This window comes from Pinus tabuliformis, chromosome Q (assembly GCF_031772625.1).
Source record: "Pinus tabuliformis cultivar Carrire ecotype Pingquan chromosome Q, CPIR1, whole genome shotgun sequence".
In the NCBI taxonomy this organism is placed as follows: Eukaryota; Viridiplantae; Streptophyta; class Pinopsida; order Pinales; family Pinaceae; genus Pinus; species Pinus tabuliformis.
Genome location: NC_142296.1, coordinates 985,040,897 through 985,061,849, shown reverse-complemented (window position 1 = coordinate 985,061,849; position 20,953 = coordinate 985,040,897). Strand labels below are relative to the sequence as shown.

Here is a 20,953-nt window from a genome sequence, read left to right as displayed (position 1 = left end):
TGTTGGGGATTATAAGGCACAGTTGTTTGATGTTTGATCCCATGTTGGCGAAGATAGTTTTCAAATTCATTTGATGTGTATTCTTTTCCATTATCAGTGCGAATAGACCCAATATGAGATTGTGCATCATTTTCAATCCATTTATGAAAATTCTTGAATGTTTGAAAAGCATCAGATTTGTTCTTCAATAAATAAACCCAACACATTCTGGTGTAGTCATCAATAAATGTCATGATATATTTATTTCCATTTGTAGAAGGAACAGGCATTGGACCACATAAATCTGAATGAATGAGTTCAAGCTTCCTATGTGCTCTTGAATGTGAATCATGAAAAGATTGTTTGCTATGCTTTCCTGGAATGCAAGCATCACATTGCTTAAGTTTCCTAGGAATTGTAGGCAAACCAACAACACCATTTTTCTTCAATAAGCAGAGACTGTCATAGTTTAAATGTCCAAATCTAGCATGCCATAATAAACTTGATGGAAGTGTACCTTCTTCATGATGAGAAGTATATGAGAAATGTTGTGCATGAGCAGAGGTTCCTTGCAGTTTGAGAAGCCTTTCTTCTTCTATTCCCCTCATGACAAGTGAGTGGTCAGATGTTTTTCTTACCTCAAGCTTGCCATCAAACATATGAATGGAGTGACCTTGCTGGCGGATGTGGACCAAGGACAACAAGTTTCTCTTGAGCTGTGGGAGATATAGAACATGATCCAGAAGAAAGTCTGGAAGACCAGGCAGTTTAAGCCTGATTGTGCCAAGCCCTGATGGCTTGATTTTTGATTGATTTGCAAAGTATACTACTCCATCAACATTGTCAGTAAAATCTTCAAAAAAATCTTTTCTATGAGTCATGTGACAGGTTGCTCCTGAATCAAGCAACCAATCATTTTTCCAAGAAGCAAGTGAAGCGTTAAACAAATCTTCATTTACTCCAATATTACATTGTGCCTCAACATAGTGAGCGGATTCAGGTGCTTTACCTTTGTTTGTATCATCAGTTTTACCTTTCTGTTGATATCTTTTCTACTCAATTTTGTCCCATGGTAGCTTGCATGTAGAGGCATCATGTGATCCATTTCTTTTGCAGCGAATGCAATGCAGATCTGCATTTGCTCCTTGAGAATGTCTGCCCCCCCTGCCTCTGAAATATCTTCCTCTTCCTCTTCGTCCACCTCTTCCTCTTGTAGAATCTTGAGCAGGATGCTTTTCTTTATGAGCAAGGCACACAGTCTCTTCAGAAGATTCAGGGGTTGTCTTCTTTCCAAAAGCTTTCTCTCTTTCAGCAAACTTTTTCACAAGAGAGTCAAAGGTTATATCTTTGAGATTTCCATTTGCTTGCAAAGACTCAAGATAATTGGAGTAAGTAGGATAAAGTGCCTTGAGAAAAGCAATAAGAGGGATATCCAGCTCAACCTTAGTAGAATTGATATCATGCATTATAGACTTTACTTCAGATGCAAGAGCAAGAGGATCATTATTTTGCAGTTCAAGAGTGAAGAGTTTAATCATGAGTTGAACAACTTCAAGTGCAGAATGTGAGTCATAGAGTTCTTTCAGCTTTTGTAAGGCTTCAAAGGCAGTGGAATATGACGAAATATGGCGACTCACCTCTTCATTTACAGATGTTGCGATTAATGCATAAGCTTTGTTGTTCTTGTTTTCCCAAATGACGAGCTCTTTGTCTGAGGTAGGCTGTACTGGGTCATTGTCTCCTTCTCCAACACACACTCCTTTCCACAACTCATTGAAGATGAGGGTGTGTTTTATCATCCGGGACCATTCAGGATAGTTCTCCTTGCCAGTGAGAACTATTCCTACCATGGATATGATTGAATGCATTCTGTAAAAAACTTTTGCTGATAGAAAAAAATACTTCTGCCAATATACAGTAAAATGTACTCAAAAGGGCATTCTCAAAGGGTATTTTTGTCCACTAAGACTTCTAAGATAAGGTTCTCATGTACCCATTGAATCACTGTCATCACAACTTCAATACACAGAGAGAAAATGACTTTCAAAATGTATACGACTACCAATAAAAACATTCAGCGTATATGCAGTATACGACCTCTTTTAAAAAGGGCTCAACGCATTATGGATGTTCTGCCTCCACCAAATATTCTGCTACAAAATTTATTTTATTTTTTTTCGTTCAAATGTATGCTTTCAACTATTAGGCCACGTCAGGTATCAAAGCCTTCGTTTAATTATTTGAAAGGATATATCAGGCAGCGTTCAAGTATACCATGACAGAGCGTTCAAATAGACTATGACCAGCGTTCAAATATACCATGACAGACAGCGTTCAAATATACCATAACAGAGCGTTCAAATAGACTATGACCAGCGTTCAAATATACCATGACAGACAACGTTCAAATATACCATAACAGACAACGTTCAAATATTCCAACAGTCAGCAACATGTCCGCTTGTTGTTCAAGCAACAGTCAGCAAGAAGTCGTGGAAAACAGCGGGGCGCCTGTCACATTCCTTTCAGAGGAGGAGGATGGTTGCTTTCGGGGATTAAACGTCCTCGAGGCTCAGAGACTGGCCGGCGGGGTCAGTACTAATTCGTAGCGAAGGTTGGTTTTGGAGAACCTCATGTCCTCGGGACAAACCAAGAGCTACCGGTTAAAGCTGGAGGCCGACGCCGCCAATTTCACTGCGCTGACAAATCTGGCTTCGTCGTTCCAGCTCGCTGGGAATGGTTGCTATAGTGGGTTCGAGCACCCGTTTGGTAAGCTCAGGTGTAAGAAGTATCTTTACACTTTGCGCGGCTTTCACAACTATGGACAGTTATGGACAGCTAGAACGTTGTAGGATTCAGAGAGCGTTATGAACAGATCAGAGAGCGTTATGGACAGATCGCAGCAGTTTTTGGAATATGGACAGATGTGTTATGAGGCAGCACTGGAAAGGAATATGGCGAGGGCAGGTTATGTCAGGACAGAGGGGATATGGCAGACAGAGGAGTTACAGGAGCATAAGAGCTAAAACAAGGAGCTGGCTCTGATACCATGTCAGGCTAGGAGTAACTCCATTTGGTAGAAAACTGATTCGTATTATTCCATCAGGTATGTTATTGTTATATACAAAAGGGTGTGACTGTTCAGTTCATCTCCTGATGACTGTTCACATTCCTAATTTAATTATTTACATGAATTCACCCAATCGTGAGGATTAGGTGTTGTTCAACAAGTTACTTTGTTTTGTATTTAATATCTTTATGCTTGTCAAAGTGATGGTTACATGCATTCCAAGTAGCAGAACTGCATAATCAGTGATATTGTCAACAAGCCCATGTTTTTCTCATCACTTGAACTTATTTAATTAGCGCTTAGCCACCTTGTTTGTTGTAATTAATCCTTCAAAATGGAAATTCACTAAATTAAAAGCATGTACAAATAAATTTGCCTAAGTTTAGTGTATAAATTTGGTTCAAATTCAATTAAATTTGGATTTAGAATGGTATATTTATTCCAAATTATTACATTGTTTTGTGTTTCCAAATTACTTTTCAAACTTCACAGTTATTCAACATGCATGTCAATTTGAACTAGATGACTTATAATCAAAATATAGAAACAGGTCAAGACACCCAAAAAAATTCCCTGTTGAAAGTTGTATTTTCTGATGTCTTTTGTGGTTGACTAGTTATGCACGTCAATGGGCTAGGTATTGTAAGCCATTGAGTTGCTTCTAAAATGGAAGTGTCCAGATTGCTGCAATTTTTCTTTGCAATGTGGCAACTCACTAGTAATAGCTTACACATTATTATTACCTTTGGTAGATTTAGATGTGCATCTGTAAGGGATCCACACTTAGTTCGAGAATTTATAGTTTGAAGTCATTTTTCTATAATTGTCCAGTATAAACAATGTAATGAAGGAGTAATGCATAAAATATTATTCCACACACTCCAAAATGACATAAATGCACTTGGTGCAATCAAAATTTAATCAATATAGTATGGGTATCTAATTCACTAACTCTTTTTTACTTTTATAGAGTAACATCGATGTGGAAAATCAAGAGGACATCTTGCTTACCAACATTTTGTGTGTTTTTTTATTACAATTTCGGAGCATAATAATTTTTGTTTGTCTTGTATGAACGTTGTAAGAAATACTTTTGAGGGGGTATATCAACTAAGAGGAAAATATGTTATGTTTGTAGCCTAGCGGATGAAGTTCTTTTCAATATAGTTGAAGAAACTTCAACAACAGGTTTGTGGGGAAAACTGGAAACTTTATATATGACCAAATCGTTAACCAACAGAATTTATCTAAAAAGACAATTGTATAGTCTTCGGATGAAGGAGGGTACAAAAATTGCAGAACATATAAATGTTTTTAATACACTTATTTTCCAATTGTCAGCTATGGAAGTTAAATTTCAGGAAGAAGATACAACTATCACCTTGTTGTGTTCCATGCCGGAGTCATGGGACCACTTCGTTACCTCTATCAGTTTGAGCACAACTGAGTCCTTGGAATTTGATTCAGTTGTGGGAGCTTTGTTAGTTGAAGAAGTAAGGAAGAAGTCCAATGTTGAAACCTCTGCATCAGAAGCCATGGTAGCTAGAGGACGGTCAAAAGAAAAAGGGGAGAAAACAAGGGGCTCTTTTGGGTCTAAATTAAAGGGTAAAAAGTGTAAAGCCAAATGTTGGTACTGCAATAAAATTGGACACCTCAAGAAAGATTGTTGGAAATAGAAAGAGTCTGAAAGTCCAAAGAAGGAAGAAAATCAAGTTGATTTAGGTATGATAGATGAAGTTTTATCTACTGAAGAATTATGTATGGTAGATGAAACTTTACCTGTATGTAATGTCTCTCAGAATTTTGAAAGTTGGTTGTTAGACTCTGGTGCTTCTCATCACATGAGTCCACACATAAATTGGTTTACTTCATATGAAGCTGTAAATGGTAGTTTTGTGTTTATGGGTAATAATGTATCATGTCAGATTGTTGGGATGTGAAATATCATATTAAAATGTATGATAACACAGTTAGAACACTAACTAGTGTTAGACATGTACCTGAATTGAAGAAAAAATTGATTTCTTTGGGAGGCTTGGACTTAGATGGTTATAAGTTTATAGGTCAAAATGGAGTGTTGAAAGTCTCAAAGGTGCCCTAGTTGTTATGAAAGCAGAAAAGGTCGGAAGTATTTACAGACTCAAAGGAAGTACTCAGGTCAGTGAAGCAGCGATTGTGTCAGAGAAAGAAGAAGAAGGTACTTGCCTATGGCATCAGCAATTGGGTCACATGAGTGAGAAAGGTCTTTAGGTACTGATGAACTGTAAACTACTTCTTGATTTGAAATCCTTGAAGTTGGATTTATGTAAACATTGTGTGTATGGAAAACAATGTAAATAGAGGTTTAAAACTAGAAGTCATAATAGTGTAGAAATTTTGGACTATATTCATTCTGATCTGTGGGGATCATCTCCTTTTGTATTGTATGGAGGTGTTTTATATTTTTAACGTTTATTGATGATTTCCCTCGAAAGTTTGTGTCTTTATGTTAAAAAAGAAAGTTGATGTATTCAATGTCTTTAAGCAATTTAAACTAATGGTAGAAAAAAGAACAGGCAAATCAATTAAATGTTTAAGAACTGACAATGGTGGTGAATTTACTTCTTTAGAATTTGAACAATACTGTAAGGATGAAGGAATTGTTAGAATATAACTATTGTTTATACTCCTCAGCAAAATGGTGTTGCTGAACGTATGAATTGGACTCTTATGGAAAGAGCCAGAAGCATGATCAACAACCTACAAAAGGAGTTGTGGGAAGAAGTAGTATCCACTGCTTGTTATTTAGTTAACAGATCATCGTCAGTAGAAATTAATTGTAAAATTCCTGAAGAAGTTTGTTCAAGTCAGTCTTGTGATTATTCACATTTAAGGATATTTGGTTGTGATGCCTATGCTATTATTCCTAAAAATCAGTGTTCAAAATTAGATCCAAAATCAAAATGTTATGTCTTTGTTGGGTATGACTATGCAGTGAAAGAATACAGGTTGTGGGATCCTACTTCACGGAAGATAGTCATTAGTAGAGATGTAACATTTGATGAATCTTCTCTTTTAAGATCAAATGTTAAAAGAATTGAACAAGAACAGGTATCGCCAAATCAACAAATTCATTGGAGGCTAGACCTTTTTTCGAATGTCGAAAGGAAGGAGAGACTTATGGAGGTAAAGGTGATGAAGATACAAAGGAAACTATTGAAGTTTCTGAACTAGTTCAGTGACCAGTCACTCTAAGAAGGTCTACAAGGGAAATAAAAACTCCCAAAAGGTATGAAGATTCTGCTTCGTCTTTTTCTTTGATTACTGAAGATGGGGAACCTTCTTGTTATTAGGAAGCAGTAGATGATACATATAGCAAATAATGGAAAACGACTATGGAAGAAGAAATGCATTCATTAGCCAAGAACAATACCTGGGATCTTGTAGAACTTCCTGAAGGGAGAAGTGTTGTTGAACGCAAATGAGTCTTCAAATTGAAACAGAAAGTTGATGGAAGTATCAAAAGGTATAAGGCGAGGCTGGTAACAAAAGGGTATTCTCAGGTTGAAGGTATTGACTTTCATTAGATTTTTTCACCAGTTGTAAAACTTGTTTCTATTCGTACTGTGTTGGCACTAATTGCATTACTTAACCTTGAGTTATAACAGTTAGATGTTAAAACAACTTTTATACATGGTGATTTGGATGAAGAGATATATATGGAACAACCAAAAGGTTTTGTACAAGGTCGCAGCAGAAGATTAGTTTGCAAGCTCAAGAAATCATTGTATGACCTGAGGCAGTCACCCAGGTAATTGTACAAGAAGTTTGACTCCTTCATGATGAGCCAAAATTTTATTAGAAGTGAGTATGATCATTGTGCATACTTCAAGAGTTTCAGTGGCATATTCATTATCTGAGTTTTGTATGTTGACGATATGTTTATTGCAAGCAAAAGCATGGAAGAGATCAACAAGTTAAAGGCTCATCTCTCTAGGATGTTTGATATGAAGGATCTTAGAGTAGTAAAACATATCTTGGGCATGGAGATACACAGAGACAGGAAAAATGGTAAGCTTTCGTTCTCACAACAAAATTATTTGGAAAGAGTACTTGAAAAGTTCGGTATGAACATTGTGAAACCTGTTAATGTTCCATTAGCTTCCCACTTTAAGCTTTCTTCGGTTTTGAGTCCTAGAACTGATGAAGAAAAGCAATATATATCTTGTGTAGCATGTGCTAATGCTGTAAGAAACTTAATGTATGTGATGGTATCTACAAGACCTAACATTTCACATGCAGTTGGAGTTGTCAACAGGTTCATGGCAAATCCAGGTGAAGAACATTGGCGAGAAGTGAAATGTGTGCTTTGGTATTCAAGAGGCACAAGTGATCATTGCATCATCTTTAATGGTAGTGAAGGATCAGTCCGCGGATATGTGGATGCCGATTATGTAGGTGATTTGGACAAAAGGAGATCTACTACATGTTACGTCTTTACTCTTGTAGGTGGAGCAATTAGTTGGATGTCAAAGCTTCAAGAAACAGTCACATTATCCACTACTGAAGCAAAGTATATTGCTGCTCCAGATGCCAGTAAAGAAGCAATCCGGTTAAAGGGTCTACTTGATGAGATTGGAAGGACGCGGGAGAGAGTGAATGTATTCTGTGACAGTTAGAGTGCTATTTATTTGGCTACAAATCCAACTTATCACAGCAAGACCAAGCACATTGATGTAAGGTATCATTTTCTGAGACATGTGATCGATGGCGGAAAAGTAGCTCTCAAGAAGGTCCATACACAGGAGAATTGTGCAGACATATTCACAAAGCTAATTACAGTAGAGAAGTTGTGATGGTGTTTATCTTCTCTTGGCTTGCAGAAGAGATGATGAATGGGCATGGGCAAGGGATTAGGAAAATTGTTGTCAAGGTGGAGTTTGTTGAAATGTGACAACAAATTGTGTAAAATTGAGTAAAATATTTATTAGTTACTGCTAGTTAGTTTTATACCGAATAGCAGTTATGTAACGGAGGAGAGGCTCTTATAAAACTGATGAATGCCCGAGATAATGTAATCATGGAGAATCATCTTTGATTAATAAAGATCCAATCCCTTGCCCCATGGATGTTTCCTTGACACACTGTCAAGGTTTTACCACGTAAAATATTGTGTTTACTTGTGTGATTCTTTTACCATGGGCATTGCACAAATCATTAATACCACATGCCAAAAAAACCAGAACTTACAGTGTGGTTCATATAACATTCTTTTTAATTAATGAATTTAATTAAAAAGGTAAAAACAACATAACTATCACACTTCCTTATACATTTCAAGTTGTTAAAAATAAAAGAAAAAATCATAAAAACTAATTAAATTACAACTTTATTTAAAGTAATAATTATTATTATCAATAGTAAGATATATATATATATATATATATATATATATATATATATATATATATATATATATATATATGAAAAACATGCAACAAGATTTTTAACTATGGAGATTCACCCCCAATTTACCATGAGCATTACATGACTCATGAATACCACATACTCAAAAAACCAGAACTTATAATCTGGTTCATATAGTATTCTTTTTAATTAATGAATTTAATTAAAAAGATAAAAAATAAAAAATAAAAACATAGAAATTTTGACTTTTAATTGATGTGTATCCCAACATAATTACATTGGTATCTAACTTAACCTAATAATTTGGCTGAGATAATAGCCCATAATAAAATCAAATTTCATCCGAATAACAAATCAAACTGATCTGGGCTTATAAGATAGATTCAGTTTTTAAGTGCCCACACACACTTAAAAAAATTAAAATTTTCGCTGATAATAAAATAAAAAAATAATATAAAATTAAATTTAAATTTTCGCTGATAATAAAATAAAAAAATAATATAAAATTAAATTAAAATTTAATATATATATATTGATATGGAAAATGTTCAAATGCTTAATTTCGGATCAATATGTCAATTTTTTCGAATTATATGAAAATAATTGAAAAAGGCAAAAGTGCAACTTACCATGTAACAGATGGCCTGCAATGTCTCCAATCGGCATGCCGATATTCCAGGCCTAGTGCCATCGCCACCACATGGGTTTTTTTATTATTAAATATATTGCATTAAATGGAGATAGTGACGATATATCTTTAACATTAAATGTGAGTCAATAATTATGGCTCCGACCAAATGAATGGAATCATTGGGATCGTACTACTACAATGGCACAAAACAAACATTCATATTTTTAAATAAGAAAATAGTGGTACCCATAAATTGACAAAAAGTCGTACATTCTTTGAAATCTGAGTGTTTCAATGTGTAGCCCAGCACTATCTCTAAAGTTGAGGATTGAAAAAATGATTTTGATAAAAAAAAATTGAGTAATCATAATATGAGTTTTTGGTCGTGGTCGAGGTTGTGGTTGAGGTTTTGAACTATCTAATGTGGTTCATCATCAAGAAAATTAATATATGAATTTATCAAAATTAGTATAGATCACAAAAATCTAAAATCAAATATTAAAAAATGATATTAATCACTCTCATTCAAACATATAAATGCCAATTATTTATTCACAAGGTTATTTTTAATTTAAAAATATTTGAAGTAAAAAATTAATTTGATTTTTTTTCCACCCGAAAATATATGCGCCTTACCATTCATAAAGAGAATCAAAAGTAACCAAAAATTTGAATTTATCATTGGTTTTATTTGGTGAATGTTTTTTTAATAATTGACCTAGAATATAGTAATTAAAACAAAACTAAAGTATTAAAATAATAAAGTTTTATTGATATTTTAAATAAAAAATAATGTTTATTTGTATTTTTCAAGCCTATTGAGTAGAGTTTTTATACAATATCAAATAATTGTAAGTAGTTTTTATTGACTAAAATTTTAATTATTTAATGGTTTTTATTAATGAGGTTATAAACTACTTAATAAACATTTTTTAATGAAATTATGTAATATTTATTGAAACGCAATCAAATTAACTAATATGACTTATTTAATAGTGTTGGCCATAATTTATTAAGTAACCATTTATCTCTTTATTGTGAGAGTTAGGGTAAGACCATGACATACCTTTCTTCTTGCAAATGAATATTGTCTTCAAGGTTGGAGAGGAGGAAATTGTTATAGGATGATGATTGATTCACAAGTGACATCTTTAGGCTAAGCATCATTCCAATGGATAACACTTGCTAAATAGTGTGTTAGTAGCGACAACACTCTCTTTGTCTAAAACAACCTCTAATTGCAACTAAATGAAACCTTCATCATCTAATTCTAAGAGGATAGTTCAAACTCTATAGTTTGGCTTGACCACCTTCCTCATGCATGATACGTGAAACACTAGGTGGATCTTACAGTGGGATGGAATAGCCAATTTGTAAGTGACATAATCAATATATGTGACTATGGTATAGAGACCATAAAACTTAGGTGTTCCAAATTTGTAAGTCACATGACCAATAAGTTTGAGTATAATGGTATAGAAGCCATAAAACTTAGGTGCTCAAATTTGGTGTCTCTTCTCCTTGAGTGATGTTTGCATAGAGGGTTGCAGAAAAAGGAAAACCCAATCCCTTCTTCAAAGTGGTGCTCAAATTGATGTTGACCAATCTATTACTTCACCATGTTTTAGGCCAACACCAATATTTTCTCAAGTGTATGAAGAATGTTAACATCCTTATGAAACCCAATCTATCAAGGTTTTGTCCACCTTTGAAACTGTAGACATGCATGGTAAGTAGGAGAATACTAATGGTTTTTTTTTTCTCATAGACCACCTCATAGGGGTACATTTTGGTAGTATCGTGATAGGTGGTATTGTACCACCATTCTACAAGAGGTGGCCACTAATCCATTGGGTATGTCATTCCAAGGTAAAACATTATAGATAAGTTTCTAGACACTTGTTGACTACATTTTTTCTAACAATCTATTAAGGGATGTATGTCATGCTAATGTTTAATTGAGTAAAATAAAACAAATCCTACTAGAAATTTCCAATGATTGTAAGTGCATAGTTGGTTACAACGGAATTGTCCATAAAGACCTATGCCACTAGGAAGGTCTTGAAAGGGTGTTGTATGGCACAAAAGTGATCACATTTAAAAAGGAGATCACCAACTACCATGATGACTAATTTGTTTCCCACTTTAGGCAGTCCCACAATAAAATTCTTTAAAATGTTATACGAACTATGGAAATAATCAATAAAGCTTGTAATGCTCTTAGAGGCTTCATCATCTCCCCCTTGTACCTTTGGTAGGTGCCACATTTTTCCACAAAGATGTGGATCTCTTTTCTCATTCCCCCAAAATAATGATGGTTTATTCCATTCATATGTTTTTTGAAACCTTGAGTAACCCATTGTGGGAGAGGAATGTAATTTAGGTAACACTTTTGATTTAAATGTTGAAAGAATGAACAAATTATACACCCTTAAAATTCAGGTGGAAAAATAGCCTTTTCTTTGCAACACAGAATACCAATATTTTACAGTGTGTTTCCATATTTAGACATTGTTGTTTCCTAGGCTCAGCTTGAACCATATAGATATCGTGTCCCTCAATGGAAATTGCAATGTGGCTTTGCACTTGTTGGAAGTTGTGCAATGTTGTTGAGGGCAGCTAAGTCCTTTCTCGGTGGTCTTATTTTTCCCACTTTATATGTTATTGAAATTCTATTTTCCATGCCCTTATATTCAGTGGGCACGCAATACACCAGTAATTGAATTCCAACAATGAAACTAACCTTTTGTGCTCAGTTTCAGACTAGCAACTAGTCTGAGCCTTTTATTACATTTGATCAATTACAATGGATTACGTTTGAAACAAACATCGTAGGAGCCCAACTTGGAGTTTTGAAAGTAATAGTCCATAGGTGCCAACCAGAAAACTGAAAAATCTTTCGGTATAACATTCTCTAAATTCAAAAGAACTCCTCTGCCTTCTAAAATTTCATTCAATTCCAATGTGTATGGCTTGGCTCTACCTTCATGCGATACGTGTCTCATTCAAGATGTATTAATCTAATACAGGCAGAATCAGCCAAACATGAAAGATCAATGCTACAAAATGAATCTCTTTTTATTCTCTTCTGTATCTATATTGCTCTCAACATATCTAAACGGTAGATGAAATAATAGCGATACTGCATTGAAGTTTTGTCAATCTACACAGGGGATTATGGCCAACCTCATGCTTGGATACATTTCATGTCCATGACTAATCAAATATGGTCTTTAATATTTCAAGCAACCTTAGAGTTTTGAAAGTAGTAGTCCTGAGGTGCATTTATCGTAAGAACCAGATCAAACAGGAAACTGAAAAGTCTTTGAACATTCCATTTGCTAAATTCCAAATAACTTCTCATTCAATTCCAATTCCAAATGTGTATAGCTCAGTTCTAGCTTCATTCGATACGATTCAAGAAGTATTAATCTAATCTAACACAGCCGCAATCAGCCAAGCTTGAAAGATCAATGCGACAATATGAATTTCTTTCTCTTATTATATGTATCCTTATTGCTGAATGTAATGCTCTCGACATATCTAAACAGTAGATGTAATAACAGCAATATTGCTTTGAAGTTTCTTTTATTCTATATACAGAATCATGGCCAATAAAAAGCAGCTAAAGTGGCACGAGATATGCCTTTGAAGTCATAAATTATAAACCCATTGAATAATGGGTTTATTCAAAAAAAAATTGGTAGAGTTGCACCTAAATTCCAACCCATTACACATTCAGTTAGCCACAATTAACACAGAATGCCAATCAAAAAACCAATTTGAATGAACCAGTATTCTGACCAACTTAATAAAACGAAAAATGAATTACGTTTATTTACTACAGTAAACCAGACTAAGACTCAATATATAGTGTACTTATTTTCATTAGGGCTTCACAATTTGGAATTTCCCCATGGAAATGATGTAAGATCTTGGCTTTCAAAAATAAGCTGGTAAGAAACAAGAAGTTATGATCAGAATGATAATTGATATATACATAGGACAATGGTAGTGAATGTCTCAATGAATGGAAAAATAATTGGTATTGAGAAATCTTATGGTGCAGACTAGAGAAGCCAAGAATTAGTGAGCTGGGTATGGGGAGTTGGACCAAAGCATTTTGCTCTTGTCAAAGAGAAACTGGTACAATATCCAAAGGTTGAAGCAATCTGCGTTGTCTTCAAAATATAACAAGCACTCACTCCAACACCTCTACCTTGAATGAGCAAACCCCAAACAGCTGTGCGGCCCTGCTGATCTGTACCATGCATTCCATTCCCATTACAGGGCACATTTTCTTCTTCACTTTCAGGAGAGATATCTTGATTCAACTTTTGTACAAGAATCACCGCATCAGGAGATATATCTCTCACAGAATTTCTGATCCTAGCCCAACTGTCGACCTTTCCAAACATATCCGCATAATCCCTTTGTTTCTTCAAACTTGTTGAAGAAGATTTTCTGTCAAATACATAGTGCAGAAAGGGGGCTTCCTGAATATGCTTGACAATCTGCTCAACCAGGCAATAAAACAAAGAGCAAAAGTCAGAATTTCACCAGTGGGGCATACACAAAAGATGATCTTCATCAGATTCTAACCGCAAATAAAGACACATCAATACAATTGCATCAGAAAGGAAAAACCTAACAAGAATCAAGAATATTGCAGCAAATACTTCCAAAAGGTACAAAATATTAGATTTTGATTTATGGTTACTAGCGTACCTCGATTACTGAATCTCTCATCCATTCTTCGAGCTTCTCAGAGGTAACTGGGGGACAGGTTTTCATTTCCTCGGCACATGTTAGCCCATCTACACATATGGGCAACATGCTCATTTTGCTGTTTTCCTTTTTCCCTGTTTGAAATCCGGTTGCATTGCTGGTTAACACATAGGGTTTGGCGCTTGAAATACTATTCTTACATGAAATTGCAGAGATGGGTACGCTTTGTTTTCCATTAGAAGACAATCTCGCAGGCTTAACCACAGAACTCTCAAAAAAAGCACTGGCTCCGCTTTGCAGTGCCTTGGTCGCCATTGGAACTCTTGCAAGGGTTAATTACTAGAATTTGCAGGTTAGGAAACGTTTTCTGGCAACCCCAAAGTTATACGGAGGGATTGCAGATAAACCAAATTGGCCAAACTTGTCACTAAAATGGATTTGTGGTGCCCTTTGAGGGCCTTCCCACCAAAAGCTTTCAAAGACCAATTCTTTCCCGAGCGAGAGCCGAAGCAGGGAAACGCTCGCCTGTAAATAGAAATTGTTGCCATCTCGTTTGCCATGTCATTCATTGTGCCACGTGGATTACACAATTTGCCATCAGCGGCACACGCTCTGCCTCGTTCCTACGACAGTTTAGTACGTGTTCCTTACAAGTAGCAGCCGACACATGGCTATATTATTTGCTTACGTGTCTTACAACTGATGATGTAGAGACATTGTCGGATTAAGCGACGCTCTTGTCATTTGCAAAATACATTGCATTATTATTAAATACATTGCAATAAATGGAGACAGCGACGACATATTTTCAACCTTAAATGTGAGTCAATAATTGTGGCTTCAACCAACGAATGGAATCATCGGGATCGTCGACAATGAAGTAGAACCAAACATTCATATTGGTTCAATAATGGTGGCTCCAACCAACTAATGGAATGTGTTGGAATTTGGCAAAAGAATTTGAGGTGAAATCTTAATTTGTGTTATTTAATCTGGTTTTTTGATTGTATATATGGATTCAACATCCTAAAAAACCCCAGGGCACTTCGATTGTGCAGGGGTTACCTTTCAAGCTTGTGATTGCAATAAATTCCTACCAGATTTTAGAGAAATTAGAACAAAAAAACCCACCAGAAAAGCTTCCAAAAAGTCTCACTAAAGATATATATATAATTTCCCTAGAATTTAGTAGAGATTTCTAGGAATCACAAGTTTGAGTTGTAAACTCTCCACAATTCGAGGGTGTTGAATCCATATATGCGATCAAAAACCTATTTCAAACAAAAAAAATTAAGATTTAGCAAAAAAAAATCATCGCATTTCTACCAAAACTCCAAAACATAACATGTTTAGAGAACGACTTTTTAAATAAGAAAAATGTTACAGCGAAAAGTTATGAGTTATGAGTGCGTTATTGTATAGTAAAGCAATATGTACTATGTTTAGGATTGAAAAATGATATTAGTCATTGTTACTCAAAATTATGTATGTACTATTATTATTATTATTATTAAAGTGGGAAAACCTATCACAACTCAGTTGTTATACCAACAGTGAGGACAAACATCATTGACTATTATATGTGAATGCAAGTTGATTCATTATCGTTATTCTAGGAAAACCACGCCCCCTGGATTCACCCGCTGGTGGTCGATAAGATGGCAGATTTTCACTCCTACCAAATGCCTCTAGGTCTTGGGTCATTAACATGTTTCCTTACATCCCAAGAAGATGAACTCTTAGCCAAGCAAAAGGGGTTTTAGGGCATACTTCGGCCCCAATATGGGCAATGATTTATCTACAAGTATGATATTATAAGATAGGTTATTAATTTCAAAATTTTGAAGTAGAGAATAAATTTGATACTATTTTTTATTGTTTTTTTAGAGATTCCTTGGGATAATTTAATTGTCCTCAAGTAGTTCTTATTCTCAACCCTTTCCCATGAGAGTTGAACCTATGACCTGGTGGGGACTAAAGCTCACAAAAACCAACTAGTCTACACCTCTTGGCTATTGAACTTTTATTGATATTCTAAATAGAAGGTAATGTTCACTTGTCTCTTCAAGATGAATTGAGTAGAGCTTCAATACAATATCAAATACTTTCCATACTCCATTATGTGGCTTCTACCAATGATAAGTAGTTTCTAATTAATGAAAACCCTAACCACCTAATGGGTCTTCATTAATGAGGCTACAAACTAACCAGTGAAGTTTCTTTAATGAGGCCATGTAACATTTATTGAATACATAGTCAAACTAACTAGTGGGACTTATTTAATAGAGACAGTCGTAATACTTTAAGTAACAACCTATCCCTTCATTAGGAGAGTTAGGTTCGGACCCTAACATGCCCTTCCCCTTGCAAAGGAACATTGTCTTCAAAGTTAGAGAGGATGAAATTATTATAGGATGACAATTAGTTCACAAGTGATATCTTTAGATTAGGTATCCTTCTAATGGATTGAGACTACCGAAATTGTGTTAGAAGAGACAACACTCTCTTTTGTCTAAAACAACCTACGATTATCACTAACTTTAACCCTCATCATCTAATTCTGAGAGGATAGTTTAAACTATACAATTTGGCCTAAACACATTCTTCATGCATGTTACTTGAAGCATTGGGTGGATCTTACAATGGGACTAAAAATCCAACTCGTAAGTAACATGACCAATATATTCGAGTATGGTATAGAATCCATAAAACCTAGGTGTTGCAAACTTGTACATGACATGGCCAATATGTTTTAGTATGGTATAGAAGTCATAAAACTTAGGTGCTAAATTTTGGTGTCTCAATTCCTTGAGTGATGTTTGCATATACGGTTGGAGACAAAGGAAAACCCAATCCCTTCTTCAAAGTGGTACTTAAATTGATGTTGATCAATGTGTTACTTCACCTTGGTTTAGGCCAACACCAATTTGTTCTCGAGTGTATGGAGAATGATAACATCCTTATCATGAAACCCAATCTATCAAGGTTTTGTCCACCTCTGAAACCATAGACATGCACAGTAAGTAGGAGAACACTAATGAGGTTTGTTTCCCATAAACCACCTCATAGGGTTAGATTTTGGTGTTGAAGAAAGTGTAACTAGGTTTGGTCTTCATAATGACATGATCTTTGTATTTGATGTAATAAAAGGAAATAATTTATTTTTGTAATCTTGCTACATGGGTTTGATGAGCAAGAAGTGTCTCTAGTTAAAAGACTTCTTTTTGATGTGTTTAGGATTTATTTAAAAGTCAAAGAGTCATGTCATGTATGTAGAAACTCTTTATGAGTTCATGTAAATATGTACAAGTCTTCAAAGTTGTGTAACAACCCTCCAAGACCAAGATCAACGCCTCAAAAGCAAGCCTTCCAAAGTTTGCAAGAAAAACAACAAGGGATCTTCAAGTCAGCTAGAAAATATATATATTAAATTAAATGGAAGTAATGTCGGCTCAATAGAACAGTCACGTCGGTTCATAAGCTTAAGTCGGCTTGCATATATGGATATAACTGCTATAAATACCCATGAAGGGTTAGCAAAAAACACAGAAAAAATTTGGATCTCTCTGAATTCTCGCAAGGGAAGAAAGGAGCAACAGTGAGCCACAGTCATGAAGAAGAGAAGTATTCATGAAGAGGGAAGCTGCAGGAGCCGCAATCATGAAGAGAGGAGACGTAGTAGGGTTTGACTGCACCTAATTTGGGTTTTAGGTGTAGTCACAACCTCGATGAATGGAGCAGTGGATGATGTCACCTCAGTGAGTTGGAGTCTCAACATACCTAAGATCTGAAGGTGGTATCCTGGCATGGAGAAAGGAAGCAAAGAATGTTTGTATTCTGGGCATGTCACTATCTCTGTCACGACATTCTCTCCAAGCATAACTACAATCTCGGCATACCAGTCATGAAGAGGATCTATATGGTATCCTTGTATCAGTCGTGGATCCATAACAACGAAGGAACATGACAATTTTGGCATGATCGCAGTCTCGACCTATCGCAGTGTAGTCAAGGTATAAGTATACGTTGAGAAGGATCTCAGAACCCCTTACTGTTTCAACTTATTAGATATCGCTATGATCCTAGATCTTTGTCTCGACATACTTATTCTCGGTAGGGATCACTGTAGTCAGATCTGTCTATGTGTGTATCTTAGTGATCTCTTGCATACACACATTCTTGGCACATGTCTCGATCTCAACTATGATGAGTATAATATCACACTCTGATTTTGATTGAACAAGGTTTATATTAAGTATAACAGTCACTCAGTAAAGTGATGATCTTATCAAGATCCAGCAATGGTGTGATGACATTGGCATGGTAGAAGAGAAGAGGATGATCTCAGTAAGGACCTAAGATCTCAAGATGCAATCTTAGTGATGCAGCAGTGATCTCAGTGATGTAGCAGTGGTGCAGATGATGATATCAACAATGTTCGAGAAAGAGGACTAATGTCTTGGTCTTGGAGAGGTAGATTGTGTCAAGGGTCATGGTCTTGGTATTTGCCAATGGAATCTCTATAAGAAGAATTTACACATGGGTTTTCCTCTCCAAGTGGGAGAGGTTTTGGCCCTGGCAGAAAGCCAAATATTTGTGTTCTTGTATCTTTTTGTTTTTGATAGAAGTTTGATGAAGTTAACTTACACATGCTAATAATGAATGAAATATCGAGCTAAGATAAATTGTTTGAAATACTTCACAAATTTTTATCATGTAACGAGGAATCAACCTAATCTTGCATGCCCTAGATTCTTCAACATTTGGTAGCATCATGAAAGGTGGTATTTCAGTACCATTCTGCAAGAGGTGGCCACTAACCCATTGGGCGTGTCATTCCAAGGTTAAACACTGTAAATAAGCTTCTAGACATTTGTTGACCACTTTTTATTAACCATCTATTAGGGGATGTGATGGTCCTTTTAATTACTCAAAAAGACAATCAAAAGACTATGCATTTAACTATCAACCTAGGGCTCATATGGAACTTGCAAGCTATCATGCATTGTATACGCAAATCACACTTTTAACTTTGATTAGTGTGTTTTGTAGTTGTAGTATCAATGATTGATTTTGCAGATGTGGCATAGACAATTTACAAGATTGGAATGGTTCTAGAAATTCAAAAGTAAAGTGAGTAAAGCTACTTGCAAAAAAATAAACACACCTACAATAAAGTAAACAAACTTGTAATGAATTAAACACACTTTATAGGAAATTAAACACAGTTGCAATAACATAAACACTCTTGCAAGAAAGTAAACATACTTGCAAAAAGGGATGGGCCGCTCAAGCAGCTTTCAACCATCCATAGAAAAAGAAACACACATTTTGAAAATAAAAGAAACACACTTGGATAATGAAATATCATAATTCTACCCAGTGGGCTTAGGAAGCTTATTGTTGTAACCCCCTTGTTGGGGCCAAGGAAGAAAAAGAAAAAAAGGGAGAAAAAGTTTGAACTTTTGTCGAAGTATGGAGAAACCACACAAAGGATGGTGGATAAGTGTCTGACAGATCGTGCAAATGTGTGAAGAATGCTGAGAAGACCGCACCATAACTGAAATATTCGTCAACTAACAATGCACCCTCTAGTTGTAAGAGTTTGTTAGTTGTGGGAAACAATTGTGATTCATCTAGGTATGATTCAACTATTGGTCGCAACTTGGCACGTATGAGAAAAAATCATCAAGGTGAGTTGGATAGGTGTGTTGGCCCAAGCTTCCTTAGAGCATGACGTTGGAGACTAAAGTTATATAAGGAGTTACTATCGATGGTAGAGGGTGTTATTGTTTTGGAGAATTTAGCATCTACGGATAAACACTAATTCACTAGACAAGTAGTTGTGCCTAGAACAACAATTTAAAGTGTTTTAGACTTTCCCTATAAGCAATAGATAAGAAGAGAGGATAGAAGGCCTACATGTAGTTCCACTTTCCTCTCGTCTCCCTTATATCGATTTCGTCGCTCCTTCCTACACTTAATCGCTTGAAAAGTACCTTGTCAACACAATAGAAGACGAAAACTGATCAAAGCATACGATCCATTGAATATAAATGAAAGGAATTAGAAGTAATTCATACATATAAGCATTATGAAAGAACACATCATATGGAAAAAAGTTCAAACACTTTATTAGATAGAAGAAGGAATTACAACCATCAGTGTCTGATTCAAAGTCATTCCTCCAGCTTAGATCCATCCACATCACATCAAAAACAAGACAAGCTTGTGGCATCACATCATTTGCTCCAAAGTCAAGTCTCATAGCAGCATTATCTCCTTATAATTCAACATAATCCAGCCAGCCAGCCAACCCCTGATCACTTAGATGAGTGGTCAATTTATAAGAGGATGAAGGAGGTTTTGTCATAAATGGTGGCATTGAATGGCCTTCCATACTTAGAATTAGTTCCATGGAGGAAGGGATGAGAGGATAGGATGCACCTTAACTCATTCCTCATCCATTTTAGAGCTCATAGGAGTAGATAACTGAGGGAAGCTTCTAGATGACTCCAAGAGATAAGAAGATTCCCCAAACCCCAATTGAATTTTGCTCAAATTTGCCTAGTGCAGCCTAAAGAGGGCTTAGGTGCTCTGCAGAGCACCCTGACAGTGTATCTGCCTGCTCTGCAGAACACCCTGGCAGTGTATCTACCTGTGCTAGTCCCTTTAGAGACCATTTCTAGATGTCTTAAGTCATGAAACTTTTTGGGAATGGGGCATTCAAAGGGGTGACTTGTTTAGGGCATGAAACAACTGAATTTAGGGTTTGATGAGCCCTAAAACACTGATATGAATGTTGGGATTTGATGTGCCCAAATGGATCTATAACAGCTGCCCCCTAAATCATGAAGTCGGAAAAATGCCAATGTCGAATGAAATGCTTTATGATGTGATGAGGAGGTATCGAAGTGGAAGGTGACCTGCATCAATTACAATACATATATCATGATATTTGATTTTACATGAATTGTTGAGGGAAGGCATACCCATGCTCAACTTATAAACTTTCATTACATGTACATAAACAGTCGTCTACAGATATAGACCCATGATCGGAATGACTATCAATGTAAAACCATTGTACATATGATTTAGTACTCCTGATATCGCAGCCCGGATGGATGAAACTAGAT

The 20,953-nt window shown here is 35.7% G+C and overlaps 1 protein-coding gene across 1 annotated transcript; it reads right to left on the bottom strand.

Annotated features, from left to right (window-relative positions):
• Positions 1-12,792: 12,792 nt before the first annotated feature.
• LOC149222772 (uncharacterized) lies at positions 12,793-14,327 on the bottom strand. Its single transcript, XM_089385628.1, has 2 exons — positions 13,815-14,327; positions 12,793-13,600 (listed from the first exon to the last, which is right to left on the bottom strand). The coding sequence occupies exons 1-2, from the start codon at positions 14,127-14,129 to the stop codon at positions 13,157-13,159; spliced, it is 759 nt and encodes a 252-aa protein (XP_089241754.1). The 5' UTR covers positions 14,130-14,327; the 3' UTR covers positions 12,793-13,156.
• Positions 14,328-20,953: the final 6,626 nt, after the last annotated feature.